General features: G+C 45.0%; 1 protein-coding gene across 1 annotated transcript in view; it reads left to right on the top strand.

Moving 5' to 3' along the window:
* Positions 1-9155: 9155 nt before the first annotated feature.
* LOC147309166 (uncharacterized) overlaps positions 9156-16344 on the top strand; it is a 96756-nt gene continuing 89567 nt past the window's right edge. Inside the window, exon 1 of the mRNA XM_086270591.1 lies at positions 9156-9843. Coding sequence (XP_086126717.1) covers positions 9594-9843 — 250 coding nt within the window. The 5' untranslated portion in view covers positions 9156-9593. The remainder of the gene's footprint in view (positions 9844-16344) is intronic.

Here is a 16344-nt window from a genome sequence, read left to right as displayed (position 1 = left end):
GGATGGATGGATTACAAATCTTTATAATAATATTTTTAATAATGATATGTAACACAGGGTACTTGCACATACAGGCTACTTGTGCCTTATAGTGTAATTATTTCATTGTTTCTTGCAAAAACCTGCGTTATTGCCATAATAACAGGGTATTTACGCCTTATTCGCATGTTGCATTATAAAGTGTTACCGTAATAGTTTCCCAAATTGAGCAAAACAAATCTTCCCTCTTATTTTGGGGATAGAAGTTTTTTGAAATTAATCTGGGTTATTTTGCTTTGCCACAAGAACTTCAGTAATTTTTTTCATCCAATGCCCAACAATGAATTGGATGGGCAATGACTGTAAATAAACAGTACATTCATCCTCACTGTTTCTATTCTTCCTGATAAAAAAATATATGGGAAGGTCTTCACTGATTTTATGTGTCTTATTAGCTTTCTATAGTTAGCGTCCTAAAGATGTGATATAATAGGTGTATCCATTATACCCAGGTATGTGAATCATTTACCAGTCCTACTGAAATATTTTTTTTCCTTCAATTCAGTCAGACGTTCACGCGCTAAAATCAGGGCTTCTGATTTGCTTTCATTAGTCAGGTATCCATACATTTGTCCACATTCAGGCTGGACCAGTGATGGGATTAGCATGATTGGTTGTGGAATCTAGAGCATCTAGAGCATCCCACAGTTTATAATGATACTTCTCCATTACTGATTATTTTGCTTAATTTTGGCTAATTTCCTGTATCATCTTTTTAAGTGATATAATTAAAATGTTCCTGAATGGCCATCAGGCCCGGTGGGTCGATGGTGATTTTTTGTTTTTACGGGCCAATGTTTTTTTTTTTGGTTTGTTTTTTTTTTGGGGGGGGGGGGGGGGGGGGGGGGGGCAGTATAAACAATAAAAAGTGGTGGACTGGCCAATTGGTCATGTTCAACTCTGGGCTGGACCAATTACAGGCAAGGAGGCCGGATGTGTCTTTACATTGTGAAGCTGCATCTTCTTCTCTCATTCTCTCTCCCTCCCTCTCCTGTTATCTAACCCAGTTAGCTGAGTGGGCATACTTCCTTACATGTGGCAGTGGCAGGTGTCATGGACCTGGGTCGTGCGACCCAGTGTTTTGAGTTTTAGTCTATTTTGATGTTTATTGTTTGTTTGTTTAGGTTCATTAAGTTATTCTAGCTCATTTGTTATTACATTACCCTTGTGTTAAGTCTCCCTTACCCTTCATGTGTTTATGTTTGTGTGTCTTATGTTGTCAAGTTCATGTTGTCGCTTCTGTCATCTTCCCCTGTACTCGGTCTCCCTGGTTCGTGCGCCTACCCGTTATGTGTCATGTCTGTGTGGCTCTTGTTGTCTAGTTCGTTTCATGCCTATGTCTCCATGTTTCCTGTTTTATTTTGAAAGAGTCTGTTCTTTGTTCACTGCATTTAGTTTACTCTCTCCTGTGTTGTCATTATGTTTCATTCTAGTCAGCTGTGTCCCCATGTGTCTCCACTTCCCCTGATCACCTCGTGTGTACTTAGTCCTCAGCCTTGCTGTGTTCAGTGTCGCGTCGTCTGTGTTATCTCCCCTACCCCTTGTCACAGTTTCCCAGCCATAGTCAGGATATTGTTTAGTCATAGTCTTAAATTCTCAGTAAGAGTCATAGTTTCCTAGTCTATGTTCAGGTTTTCCCTCAGTTACTTTGTTGTTGTTTCTTCCATGCGTTTTTGGCCCTAAATAAAGGCTCGCTTTTTGTTAAGTCCAGTTTTTGTCTGCTCTTGGGTCCTCAACTCACTCCACATGGTCTGCCCCGGCAGTCCGTGACAGCAGGTCCTTAATTAAGGTGATGGTACCTCGCCTGCAACACTCCACTTGGGTAACTATGGCATGCTAGGCCAAGTTCCTTTGCAGTGAAGGCTCAGTGGATCTTGAAGGACGTGTCACGCTGTGAGGCAGGAGAAATGGAGAATGGCACAGCGGTACTATGTATGGTACCGATGTCTTGACAGACAGTGTGGAGTGCAAGGTCCTTGGCTGTCCCATGAAGCTCCAAGCAATCACCTGCTTCACATCAGATATAGCATAGGTCTCAATCATGTTGGTCGTGCTCTTAATAATGACATAACTTAGCTTGAGTAACACCTGACTGCTATTGGTTGGCCCACATAGCGAGTCTCAGGAATGGAGCTCACTAAGCAGGTGCTTTCCCGCAGCACACTCGTGGAATCAGAAGCTGTAGCATCTTGGCTGGTATTAACGTCACGAAGAACTTCAAGGCATTGTAGTCCATGTTTTACACTTGGCTTTAAGGTTACACTTAGCGGCTTAATGATCACAGGTACTGTACATCTCCAGCACCTCTTATTGGCTTTGATCCACTCTGTGTTCTTCTCATTCAACAAGAGTTTGAAGTTACTGCACTGTTTCAGGTAAGGCTGCACAATATCACAGAATGGGCAGTACTTTTTTGGCTTTACTTTTTAATTCATCCACTTGGGTCAGATCCACACATGTGGAACATAATTAATCACACCTAAATGGACCCTGTCAATTTTGTACACCACATTATATTTGCACACATACTTGTCCTTTTATATTTATATGTATATTTATATTTATACCTATATAATCTTGGATGAGTGCAATGTTTGACCTGATCATCATGTTGGAGGTGGTTCTTAGCAAGGTAGTCAACCAGTTCTGGAGGTATGACAGCAGCTACATCAGTGTGGACAGTTACACTGTTTGTATGGGTCTTTCTCTTCCATCCTGAACATATAAGGCTAAAGCAGTTGCTCAGATTCGGCTCCAAATGATTCCAAGGTTTCATGAAATCTGACCTGCCTGCAATCTCGCCAGAGTGTCGGGTCAGAGCAGAAAACAGTTCACAAATAAAGTTGTCATTCTTTATATTTAAAGCTGAAAAATGTGCTTACATGTACATGTGTGAAGACAAAAGATAATAAAACAAACCTATTAGAAACTAAATTGCATCATAAATGTAAAGATACAGCCAAGCTATACAGTATATAACTAAATAATGTTCCTCTGTCAGCGTCTCTCTGCCCCGCATCCCGTTTCTTATGATCTCAGGTTTGTCATTTAGTTTTCCCAGTCTAGGTTTTTTCAGTCATTCATCACACCTCACTGCCTGTTCTGTCACTCCACTCCTTGTAAATAAACGTCACTAGTATCATCAGTCTACTGCCTGCATTTTGGGTCCTTTCTCCCTCCAACACCACACGGCTCACGTCGGCAGCCGTGAAAACATCATCATTAGGGGATCCTGAGTACTTCAGATCACAAACAACCTTGTGTCACCGGGTGGAAATGGACAAGTTAACTAAGTTTTTATCTCGCATGAGTTGCTGTGTTTTATTATTGTTAATATTTTAATATTGTATTGTGGAGGTATGTAATAACGACAGGAGAGGTCTCAGTGTCTCACTCCAACTTTATTAACTGACTCTCAGAACTTCACATATAGTAAGCGCCAAAATCTCCACCCGAGCACTTCCCTTCAACTTGGGTGTGAGTGGAGCCACCTGCTGGTCCGCCACACATCCCCCCCCCCCCCCCCCCCCCCCCCCGAACACACAGGTCTCTATTCAGTCCAGGACCCTGGGCCTAAGCAAACGACCCGAACGACTGAACCTGGGAGGGAGAGAACAGGCAGAGGAAGGTCCATCCTGTGAACGAGGCTGGTGAAGGCGAGCAGCAAAGGCAGGAGGAGGCTCAAACGCTGGTGGTCCGGGGGTAGTTCTGGGGGGAAAACCAGAGTCTGTCAACCCCATCGAAGGAGGGCGGCCACGGCGAGGAGCCTGGGCCGGCACTACATTACTGTCCGGAAGAACATGTGCAGGTTTAAGTCTGTCAACACACACAGTCTCCCTTCGACCCCCCAAATCCAAAACAAAATGTTTCTTGCCCGGTTCGATAACCCTGAATGGGCTGTCATACAGCGGCCGCAGCGGTGTCCTGTGGGCATCGTGCCTGACAAAAACAAACTAGCAGTCTCTAAAGTCTTTGGAACAAAAGTGTCAGGCACGCAATGGTGCACCGGACCAGGAACCTGAAGTGAGTGCAAAAGCGGGTTGAGAGATAGCACCGATGGATCGAAGCAGGGAGGAGGATTTTCAGGCAAGAATTCTCCAGGCATGCGGAGGGGCTGACCAAACACTAGCTCAGCTGGAGAAGCGCCGAGATCCTCCTTAACCGCAGAGCGCAACCCAAGCAAAACCCACGGGAGGCGGTCAACCCAATTGCCATCCTTTAAGGAGGCGTGAAAAGCAGCCTTAAGCGACCGGTGGAACCGTTCACACATCCCATTAGCTTGCGGGTTGTATGCGGTTGTGCGGTGGACTTTAGCCCCCAGTCCATCAGCCATGGCCGACCAAAGCTCGGAAATGAACTGGGGGCCTCTGTCTGACGTAATGTCCGTGGGTGGGCCGAAACGCGAGACCCAGGTTGACAAAAACGCCTTGGCCACCACTGCTGCGGTAGTGGACGCCAGGGGGACCGCCTCCGGCCACCTGGTGGTCCGGTCAACAACAGTCAAAAGGTGCATAAAACCTTGTGACTGCGGCAGAGGACCCACCAGATCGACATGCACATGATCGAAACGTTTGCCGGGTATGAAGAATGGCTCCAGGGGCGCCTTGGTGTGTTTATGAACCTTCGCACGCTGGCAGGGAATGCACGGGTAGATTTAAGCGCGTGGATGTCCGGGTCACCGCTCTGATCGGCAGCCATGGCGGAGTAGTCTATGCCGAGAAAGATGGGAGAAACCAGCGCACGGGACAAACAGTCAGCCACATGATTGGATTTACCAGCCACGTGCCGAATGTCCGTGGTAAACTCAGAAATGGCTGCCAACTGGCGCTGCTGGCGTGCACTCCATGGATCAGAAACCTTGGACATGGCAAACGTCAAGGGTTTGTGGTCCACGTATGCGATAAAGTGACGACCCTCGAGAAAAAAACGGAAATGACGAGTCGTCAGGTGGAGTGCCAGTAGCTCCCTGTCAAAAACGCTGTAATTGCGTTCGCTGTCACGCAGCGTACGGCTGAAAAAGGCGAGCGGTTGCCAGACACCCGAGATTCGCTGTTACAGCACCGCACCCACCGCTATGTCCGACGCATCGGTGGTCAATGCAATCGGCGCTGAGGGGGATGGGTGGGCCAGAAGGGCAGCATTAGCTAACGCTGACTTAGCATCAGAAAACGCTTGGATGCTTTCCGGAAACCAGTCAACGGAGTCATTAACGTTCTTACCTTTTAACTCCCCATAAAGGGGCTTCAGCAGATGTGCCGCTCTGGGGAGAAAACGGTTGTAAAAATTCACCATCCCCAAAAATTCCTGCAGTGCCTTAACATTCGTGGGACGCGGAAATTCCGAAACAGCTCAGACTTTGACAGGCAACGGAACCGCGCCCTCGGCGGAAATACGGTGCCCAAGAAAATCGAGAACGGGCAACCCAAACTGGCATTTAGACGGATTAATAATCAGTCCATGCTCTGCCAAATGCTGAAAAACCTGATGCAGATGGAACATGTGCTGCTCCTTCGAGCTGCTGGCCACCAGTATATCATCAAGATATACAAAAACACAGGGCAGCCCGCGCAAGACCGAGTCCATCAACTGCTGGAAGGTTTGGGCGGCACCTTTCAGGCCAAACGGCATGCGCAGAAACGTGAAAAACGCCGAAAGGTGTAATTACGGCGGTTTTGGGGATATCCTCCGCGCGCACGGGAACCTGGTGATATCCCCGTACCAAATCGATCTTCGAAAAAACCGAGGTCCCCGCAAGATGGGCAGAAAAATCTTAGATGTGGGGAATGGGATAACGATCGTTCTCTGTGACATTATTAAGACGGCGGAAATCCCCACAAGGTCGCCACCGACCATCAGATTTAGGCACCATGTGTGAAGCCCAGGCACTGTTCGAACGCTGCACGATGCCCAGACACTCCATGGTGGCAAATCCTTCCCGAGCGACAGCCAGTTTGGCAGGGTCGAGGCGGCGCGCGCGCGCGAACACCGGGGGCCCTACTGTAGTTATGTAATGCTCTACCCCATGCTTCGTCACCGTGCTCGAGAAAGTGGGGACAGTGAGTGAGGGAAACTCAGAAAGCAAACACTTAAAAACGTCACCCGAATCTACTGAGTTAGCATGCACCACGGGCTGAGCATCCCGAGTCAAACAGGGTAATGAGGAAAATGACACAGCATCAATTAAACGTCTGTTAGCAACATCAACCAGCAGTCCGTGAGCACAAAGAAAATCAGCGCCTATTATAGGCACAGAGCTAGCAGCAACAACAAAGTTCCACTGAAAGTCACGGTCATGAAAGCAAACAGTCACCAACCTTTCACCGAAGGTTTTGATGGGAGAGCCATTAGCCGCTGTTAGCAATGGCCCGCAGCCCTCAGCTAGCCTGTCCGAGCCAACCGGGGGAAGAAGGCTCTTCTGTGAGCCGGAGTCCACCAGGAAACGCCTCCCCGAGCGTGAGTCTTCTAAGAAAAGCAGCCTTTCCTTGTTGCCAGCGGTCGCGGCTGCTACAGAGCGCTGACATGCCCGTTTCCCTGGGTCTGGAAACTGCAAGGCGGGAGACAGCGCCGTGCCTTCGCTCCAAAACGCTGGTGATAAAAGCAAAGCCCTTTTCCGCGGTGCCGCCGTGCAGCGATTCCAGCCACCGTGGACGAGTCGGAGGGCCCCTGGAGCATCGGTGAGGGGGCGGGGGAAAACGCTGGTGAGTCCTGAACAATCGCCTGGACGCCGAAACTCCTGGTAGCCAGGAGGATGCGATCCGCCTCTTCCGCAAGGGAGTGGTATTTAGTATCGTCGGCTGAAACTCCACGAAGAGCAAACTGAGCTTCTACGTGCACGAACCATGAAGGAGGATCGTGAAGCCAAAAATCCGGCAATTTAAGCGCCACAGCAAACGCAGCCATCGGCGGAGGTGAAAGTCCGGCGGCAGCCGATGCTTCCAGGCCGGAGCTGGCTTCGTCGTCGAGCCTTAGCATGTTCGCTACAGGGGTCACCAATGTGGAGGTATGTAATAACGACAGGAGAGGTCTCTGTGTCTCACTCCAACTTTATTAACTGACTCTCAGAACTTCACATATAGTAAGCGCCAAAATCTCCACCCCAGCACTTCCCTTCAACTTGGGTGTGAGTGGAGCCACCTGGTGGTCTGCCACAGTATAGTGTTTTATTCTTGTTTTATTGCATGCTGCATGCTTTTATTGTATTTATTGTAGACTTGTCCAGGAGAGACTCCACCCCTCCCTGATTTCTAACTTGGCACACGTGGGAGGTCACAGAGGCCCAATATAAGGAGAAGGGGAGTAGCAGAGATGGCGGAGTAGATGGTGGCAGGCAGCGGCGTCGTTGTTGGTGCATGGTGAGGACATACAACGGCCAGTACGTGGAGAGGCAGTGAGAACTGTGCTGCTCTGGAATAGCTTGCGGCCAGAGGACGCTGCGGTGACCGTCGCTGCCCCTCTCTTTACAGCACCTCGGAGCGGAGAGATTGACAGGACGGCCGAGGACGCCGCCGGGTTTTCCTTGCCCCGCTCCGATTGACTGGATTTTAATTCCGTGGCTGACACCACTGGACTTTTAGTGTGTTTATGTTTTATTGGTTTTTATTGTGTGTTCTCCCTGGCCAGGGTTGTTTTAATTGCTTTTAATCTTTTAAACGGTTTTTGTGTAATAAATTATATTTTAGTGATACAGTTTTTATACTGTTCTATTCCCTTGGCTGCTCCACTGCTCCGTCCATTTTTTGGAGGGTTTCCCTCCTTAGAATAACATCTGTTAATCCACTATTACACTTGTACAATAAAGAGAAAAATACAGACTCAAACTGGTAGAAAGTAGCAGAGCAAGGAACAGGGACTGAAGGGTCAAGAGCAGGTGGTGTCATCTGAGCCCTGGCATCATTCACCTTTTCCACAAAGAAATTTTTCCCACATGCTTCAGAGGAACGTTCCATACCGTCAGACTGAGGAACATTTAGAACAACATCAACCGTATTAAATAAAACACAAGGTTTAACAGTTTAACAAAATGATATTTAACAGATACTTTATTTTGGCATCTTTCACGGTACCCACAGTCCCCACAGTCCTCTAGCATTTGAAATGTCATATGGATGTTATATGTATATATTCAGAAAAACAGTCGCTATTCTTCCGCCTCAGCCTAAAGTCCGGGAAGAATTAAAATAAGCACAGATAGGCGGTAAGAAAAGATGCTGGACTCCCTGACATTCACCCAGGTCTCTGTTATGTAGAGGAAATAGAGGGTATTGAAGGTGAAGGTAATTGATCTTTCTGAGTTAACTTCTTCCAAACCATCCACGTGCCTTTTAGATATTCCTACATGACTGCTCAATTAAGTCCTATCATAATCATGCCAATACCACTCTGCCTCTAATCATTAGTCATTATTAATCTCGGTTTCTCTTTTACAGCATCTCTTTGTTCTGTCTTTCTCTCCTCACCCCAAACCAGTCGCACAGATGTGCGCCCCTCCCTGAGACTGGTTCTGTAGGATGCTTATTCCTGTTATAAGGGAGTTTTTCCTTCCCACTATTGCTCAGGGGGGTGATATGACTGTTTGGGTTTTCTCTGTTTTCTTTGTATTTTTGTAGTGTCTTTACCATACAATATAAAGTGCCATGAGGCAACTGTTATTTTAATTTGGCACTATATAAAATTGAATTGAATAAACTTAAGTGTCATTACTGTTTGTTACAGAAATGTTCCAAAAGGTGACGTAATGAAACATGGATATAAGAAGTTGGATATTGTATTCATCAATGTTAGAAGCAAGTGGAAAAAGTGTTGAAATGAACAAAAAGGAATAATGTCTGGTTAATGTGGGAATTGAGATATCAACATACATCAGTCTGTTAGAAAGTGAAAAGAGCAAAGTGTCTTGAGAAGAGCATAGTATTCAGCAAACACGGCTGAGTCCTGACAGTGGAAGGAAGTGAAAGCTGAAAAATTTTAATAGGGAAACAACAGAATTCATAGTGGGAATAGGTCAGAGAAGAAAGTGGCAGAGAGAGAGAGTAAAACAGAGAAAGGAAAAGCGAGAGAGCTAGTGTGCTATGCCCGAGGACTTGAGGCTCACACACAGAGCACAGTGCTGGCAGAGAGACAGCAGCAGAGGGGAAACTATAGAGAAAAAGGGCTTCACACTCTGTGAGCAGCCACAGCTTTTCACAATGATTGCTACTGTTAACACAGGGACAGATCTGCAGTACACAGATAACAAGAGCTGAAAAGGGATTAAGAAAACTCAAACTGATCCAAGATTGAAGAACAGCGGAGTGGAGCTGGACAAACAGAAGCCCACAGAGGTGGAGGATAACATGAACTAAAGAGACAACCTGACAAAACCAAAACATTTTCAATCCCTAAAAAAAAACCAAAAAAACGGACACACAGGAAGGAGACTGTGGCAGCTTTCTTCAGTTTTTTTTTCAAACAGCATAAATGACTTTTTGAAGACAAAACTTGAAGAAGCCAAAACTCTGGAAGAAGAAAAGGACAAACCCTGGAGTATAGAACTAATATTCTGCTCAGCAGCAAAGATGCCAAAGTCCTCCACCCATCTTGGTCAACCGGGATCAGCAGGTTCTAGAAGTCCCAGCTTAAGAAAAGAACAGCAGTTCAATCGCTCGTGCATGCTGCGGATTGGAGAGAGGCTGATGAGGGCAGGCAGTGAGAGCAACCTGGTCCAGAGACCCACTCCAGTGCAAAGTCAAAACCAGACTTCCTCATCTGGATTAGGGCAAAGGTCAAATGGCAGGACACAAACTTCAGCCCATGAGGACAAGCTCAGTAAGTGTACAAGAATAACCTCCAGCAAGGGTAGGAAGTCTTCCCTCTGTTAATCTAACTGAATGCTTTAATAACAAAATGTAACAAAAGTTATTCTCCAGATATATTTCAGAAGTAGAAAACAGAAAAACAATCTTCCAGCACAGCTGCTGTCACAAAACTGGTTTTAAATTGAAAAACGCAGTGACTTTATCCATAATGTATTTTACCAACCATCTACATGTCCTCTTTCGCTACATCCATGAATCTCCTCTGAGGTCTTCCTGGCACTCTATTTTCAACATCCAATATATCAACCATCCCTCTGTTGTATGGCCAAATCATTTCAACCTTGCCTCTCTAGCTTTTCTGATTTCACTTCTAATTTTATCAACTCCGGTGACTCTCAATAAAAATCTCAACGTCGTCAACTCCACCTACACCACCACCACCTCCAGTTCAGCCTCCTGTCTTTTTGTCAGTACCACCATCTCCATACATCATAGCAGGTCTCTTTACCATCTCGTGAACCTTCCCTTTCACTCTTGCTGCTCTCCATCTGTCACAAAATCCCCGCTGACACTGGTCCGTTCTATCCTGTCTGCACTCTCTTCTTCAACTCTCTTGTGCAGTATCTGTTGCTTTGGATGGCTAATCGCACGTATCTGCCTTCAATATATCTACTCCTTGCATGTTCATCTCTCCCCATGCCTCCCTCATACACATGTATTTTCGTGTTTCTAATAATTTCACTCATGTGTAAATAGCTGTAACTGAAAAAACACTTTTTTTTCCTTGACCTCTGTAAACATGCTGCAGTGTTCATTGCCTTAATTACAGGTCATACTGAATGAAAAATCAAATATATTTTGTGAAATATTTCATATCACTCCAAGCCTCTTACTACACTCTTCATTTCTTTGCACTCCTTTCTGGCAATTGCATTGTAAAATGATGATATAACTATAGTTATCTATTTACTATTAGCTCATGCCTGGAACACCTCACTCAGGAGGTGCCCAGGAGGGATCTGTCTCAGATGCCCGAACCATTTCAACTCGTTCCTTTCGTCTGGAGGAGTATCGGCTGTAGTCTGAGGGACTCCTGGATGGCTGAACTCGTCTTGTGAACAAGACCCTGATATACTTAAGCTGCTCCACGTTAGACTTTACCTCAGTGCTATTCAAAAAAAATAATCCTATTTCCTTAAATCCAAACAGTGGTTGCAATCTACCACTACACTGATTTCTCAGACTTTTTATCTGATTTAGTGCTCAGCTCAGATAAAATAATTATTGTAGGTGATTTTAACATCCATGTAAATACTAAAAAAGACAGCCTCGAAACAGATTTAATCAGTATTAGACTCAATTGGTTTCTTTCAAAATGCAAAAAGAACCAACCCACTTCAGTAACACTCTGGATCTTGTGCTGACATGTGGCATAGAAACTGAGCAGTTTTCCTGAAAACCTCTTTTGTCCGATCATTTCCTGATAACATTTACATTTACAATAATTGATTACACAGTAGTAGAGAATAGATTTCATCACAGTAGATGTCTTTCTGAAAGTGCTAAGTAAGTAAGTAAGTTTAAGGATATACATGTAATTCATCCACTGTCATCTTCTTCAATGCCGTGTGCCAGCACAGTACAGAGCAGCTACCTGAACACTACTCGCACCAAGGTTGATTATCTTGTTATCTTGTTCTTGTTGTTTTTAATTCTTGTACTTGACTCCCTAACACAACTCTCAAACACGCACCTTAAAACAGATAACTCATAAGCTGGAGAGGAAATGGTGTCTCACTAATTTAGAAGATCATCATTTAGCCTAGAAAAATACTCTATAAAGAAGCTCTACATGAAGCTAGAGAATCTTACTTTACTATCTGAGAGTGAAAAAAACAGGTTAAAAAGTAATTCGTCCAATTTTTTACTTCTAGGCGGGACTACTATAATTCATTACTATGAATTAAGGATTAAGGATTAAGGATATTAAGGGTGTCCTAAAAACTGCCTGAAAAGCCTTCAGTTGATCCAAAATGCTGCAGCAAGAGTCCTGACAGGGACTAGAGAGAAAGATCATATTTCTCCTGTATTGGCTTCCCTTCATAGGCTCTATGTTAATTCCATCCATCCATCTTCTTCCGCTTTATCCGGGGCCGGGTTGCCAGGGCAGCAGCCTAAGTAGAGAAGCCCAGACCTCCCTCTCCCCAGCCACCTCCTCTAGCTTATCCGGGGAAACACTAAGGCGTTCCCAGGCCAGCCGACAGATATAATCTCTCCAGCGTGTCCTAGGTCTGCCCCGGGGCCTCCTCCCAGTGGAACATGCCTGGAACACCTCACCCAGGAGGCGCCCAGGATGCCACCTCAACTGGCTCCTTTCGATGTGGAGGAGCAGCGGCTCTACTCTGAGCCACATCACTGCGGCCGCAGCACCAATCCGTCTGTCGATCTCCGGCTCCCTTCTCCCATCACTCGCGAACAAGACCCCGAGATACTTGAACTCCTCCACTTGGGGCAGGAACTCATCCCCGACCTGGAGTGGGAACTCCACCCTTTTCCGGCTGAGAACCATGGCCTTGGATTTGGAGGTGCTGATCCTCATTCCCGCTGCTTCACACTCGGCTGTGAACCGTTCCAGTGCGAGCTGGACGCCATTACCCGATGAAGCCAACAGAACCACATCATCCACGACAAACAGAGATGAGATTCTGCGGCCACCGAAGTGAAAGCCCTCCGCCACTTGGCTGCACCTAGAAATCCTGTCCATCAAAATTTATGTTAATTCATAATCAAAGATAAAATCCTATTCCTCACAAAGAAAGTCTTGAATAATCAGGTTCCATCTTATTTTAATGACCTTATATTACCGTATCACCCGGATAGAGCACGTTGCTCTCAGACTGTGGGTTTGTTTGTGGTTTCTAGAGTACCAGCTTCCAGACAGACACCCTCTCTACTTTTAAGATTAGGCTTGAAACATTCCTTTTTGACAAAGCATATAGTTAAGGCAATAGGTGTAGCTCGCTGGGGGATGATGCAATGAGTGTTTCCTCTTCCTCACCCTTTTTACTCACTATGTGTTTATACATCTCTCTGCATTTAATTATTGGTTATTATTAATCTCTGGCTGTCTTCCACAGCATGTCTTTGTCCTGTCTTCTTCCACTCACTCCTAACCAGTCATGACAGATGGCCACCCCTCCCTGAGCCTGGTTCTGCTGGAGGTTTCTTCCTCGTAAATGGGAGTTTCTTCCTTCCCACTGCCACCAAAGCACTTCATGTTAGGGGGTTCTTAGGGAGAAAGTCTAATGGTGTGATAGCTAAGACACTGTAATGTCCTTACCATGCAGAAGTTTGCTGGTTCTAAATTAGTGATATATAGGGATACAAAGTAAATAAACAACTTAAGCTCAAGTGCATAGAACAGAGTAGCTAGTAGTGGATGCCCATTCATTAATATCCACTTCTGAACAGACAATTGTTTTGTCTCTTGTAAGTTCATTTGGTCTGAGACATTAAAGTTCCCAAACTAGAGAATAGTTGGGTTTAGGATACTGTCCTTGAGGATCTGTCATGGGTGGAAGAAGTCTGCAGGAAAATGCCATAATTTGTTTGTGAGAATAAAGGACCCAAGGCACAAAGCACTGATGGTACATGGAAGCTTTATTTGCAATGTTTATGTTCGCACCTGTGCAGGTGCCTTGTTCCGTGCCACACCTTTCTTGTCAGGTCCCGACATCCTACTGAAGTAGGGAGGCATGACAGGGTGATGGAAAACAGCTGTGTGGGCCAGGCTTCCCTGACACCACACCCTTGAACCCGTTGCTCCATTCTCGGGCTGCCACAAATGATTATTTTGATAGTCGACTAGTCACCGATTATTTTTGCGATTAGTCGACTAATCAGATCATCATCCATTGGACGTAAAACTACAGCTTATTGCACCAGCAGCATCTGCTCTTATATAACTATCATTAGCTTACAGCTTGAAGTGTTTAAGGTATGTGCTAACTAACAATAAAGACAAGATGATAGTTCATTTTTATGAAATTTGCAGATTGTTTCGGTGAAGTTTAATAAACTCCTTGCTATCTAAAATATAACAGGACACCGGAGTAAATTCTCGAGCATCTCACACTTCTGATAATCAGCTGTCTGCTTGACGTTTATTCAGCTGTGTAAAAACTATAACTTTAATCTCAGCCAAACCGATTTACTCAGGAACAAATAAAACACTGAAAAAAGCCAAACAATAACATTTTTAAGTTATCTAAGTGACTCATATATGTTTAACCTGAGTAGCGAAAGAGGGCGGTGGGTTTGAAAACGATTTGCTGGGAGTCCGGTGTTCTCACGGCTCTAGTGAGCCTTGCCCCCGGCTCGCTATCGAGCTAGCGGGTAACAGACGTCTCCGAAAACGTCGGAGCACTTTTGAAAATTTGTGTCTTGATAAACCAAACAGATATTTGAGGTTTACACAGCTACATTCTCGCCTGAAAATATGTTAAAAGTTTATTTTGTGACCCAGAAAGAATAATAAGAGTAATATTAAAACTAACTAGCTGCCGCCATTGTTGGAAACTGAGCTGGGCCGCACGGTTCCTGAATTTGGACACAGCTACCATACCGGACACAGCTTCTTCTTCTTCGTTGTTTAACGCCAGCTGGCATCCTTGTACATGCAGTGCTGCCATCTCCTGTTTCAGTCCGTTATTACACTCTTAAATCCTGCTACTTATTCCTGCGTCTTTTGGGATCTTACAAAGCTTCAAACGACGCGTCGACTATTAAATCAGTCGTCGACGATTTTAATAGTCGACGTAATCGTGACTAGTCGACTAATCGTGGCAGCCCTACTCCACTCCTCCCCTGCAGCTGAGCTACAAACCACACCCCGCCACATAGTTATCATGTCTTTTTTGTGAGTCTTTGTGTTTGTCCCAATTCCGAGGCTGCATTTGAAGGCTGATTACATCACAGCCAGGCAGCGAAGGCTGTCCCAATTCAAATGCATCCTTCATCACCCCGGATTTCAAGGATGGGTCGGTGTATCTTTCGTGGCCCAACCTATTAAAGAATTCATAGTGCGGCCCAAGAATAACTCCAAAACATTGCTTTGGCATTGCTTGAAATAGAATCAAATGTGAAAAAAACAAAAAACAAATGAAAGCCGTAGGATAAATTTTGTTATTTATTGTATTTATGTATTTATTTTTGGCACAATAGTATAGTAACACAATAAAGATGTTCTTCTTCTGATAATGTTATCACTCTATAAATGTTATTAGAAAAACATGACACTGACACTAATAGAAAATAATTACCTAGACCAGAGACTCTGCTTTGCCAAAAGGCTAGAGGGCTTTCGCTTCATATTGTGCTACTGCTTTGAAACAGTCACTGACCCTGTCCTGGCTCATTTTTGTCTTTGCTGTAAGGGAAAATTGTGTTGGCTCAACACTATGCTACAGATGCAACCGATCAAATAAAATTGAAAAAAAAAAAAAAAAAGCACAGAAAGAAAAGATATAATCTACTTTATTATTCAGTAAGTACAAGCATTTTTTTAAAGACCCACAATTACATTGATGGGCAGCAAGGTAGCTTTGTGGTTAGCAGTGTTGCCTCATAGCAAACGTCCTGATTTCACTATGTGACCGGGGCCTTTCTGTGTGGCGTTAGCATGTTTCTCCCTATGCTTGTGTGAGTTCTCTCTAGGTACTCCGGCTTCCTCCAACAGTGCATTACCGTACTTACCACTGAAACACACTCACCCTAACCCCCTCAGGCCTATGTTAGAAGGATTTAAGGGTATCAGAACATTTCTGGCTCTGATTTCATTAGTCTTTAGTGATAGCAAAACAGAGGTCATTGTATTTGGGGCCTGGACTTGGAGCCTCTCACATCCTGTGTCAAAGCAGATGGAACAACTTTGGGGTGAAAATTGAACCAGTGCCTAAAAAGGACAAAGCAAATAAGTATGGCGAAGGGAAATATCTTTTGTTCAGCTTAGGCAGCTATCTAAAGTCAAACCTTCGATCTCTTTTCACAACAGAGAGAGATTTACATATATTTGTGATCACTCGTCTTAAATATTGTAATGCAGTTTATGTTACATTTACTGTTATGTTTCAAATGATCCAGCATGCTGCTGCTTATCTACTGGCATAAACAGTCACATGGCAGGGCACATGGGAGAGGCACAGAAATGAATTGGCAGGAATACCACAGGGGCAAAACACCTACTGGAAGAACTAGAGCTATAGAACTGTATACAATCAACAAGGCCCTGAGAACCTTCATCAGGAATTCAACGGCGATGTCACAGTCATGCCAAAACCCAGTTGTGGGACAATGGACCCATGATCGACACAGTCAGTACTGGAACTGGCAAAATTGTTTATGTATTGGGAGCAGGCGTCAGTGGAGCAGCAACAACTCAACCGGCTGCAGGAACCGCCCATCATCGCCGATGATCCCCCTAGCCCCAGAGGTCGTCTTTGAGTGCATTGGA

The sequence above is a fragment of the Aulonocara sp. 'chitande type north' Nkhata Bay genome, linkage group LG18 (assembly GCF_057382095.1).
Source record: "Aulonocara sp. 'chitande type north' Nkhata Bay isolate Kocher_YH1m ecotype deep benthic linkage group LG18, A_spYH_male_GT1.1, whole genome shotgun sequence".
In the NCBI taxonomy this organism is placed as follows: domain Eukaryota; kingdom Metazoa; phylum Chordata; class Actinopteri; order Cichliformes; family Cichlidae; genus Aulonocara; species Aulonocara sp. 'chitande type north' Nkhata Bay.
This window is presented reverse-complemented; position numbering and strand designations above follow the sequence as displayed.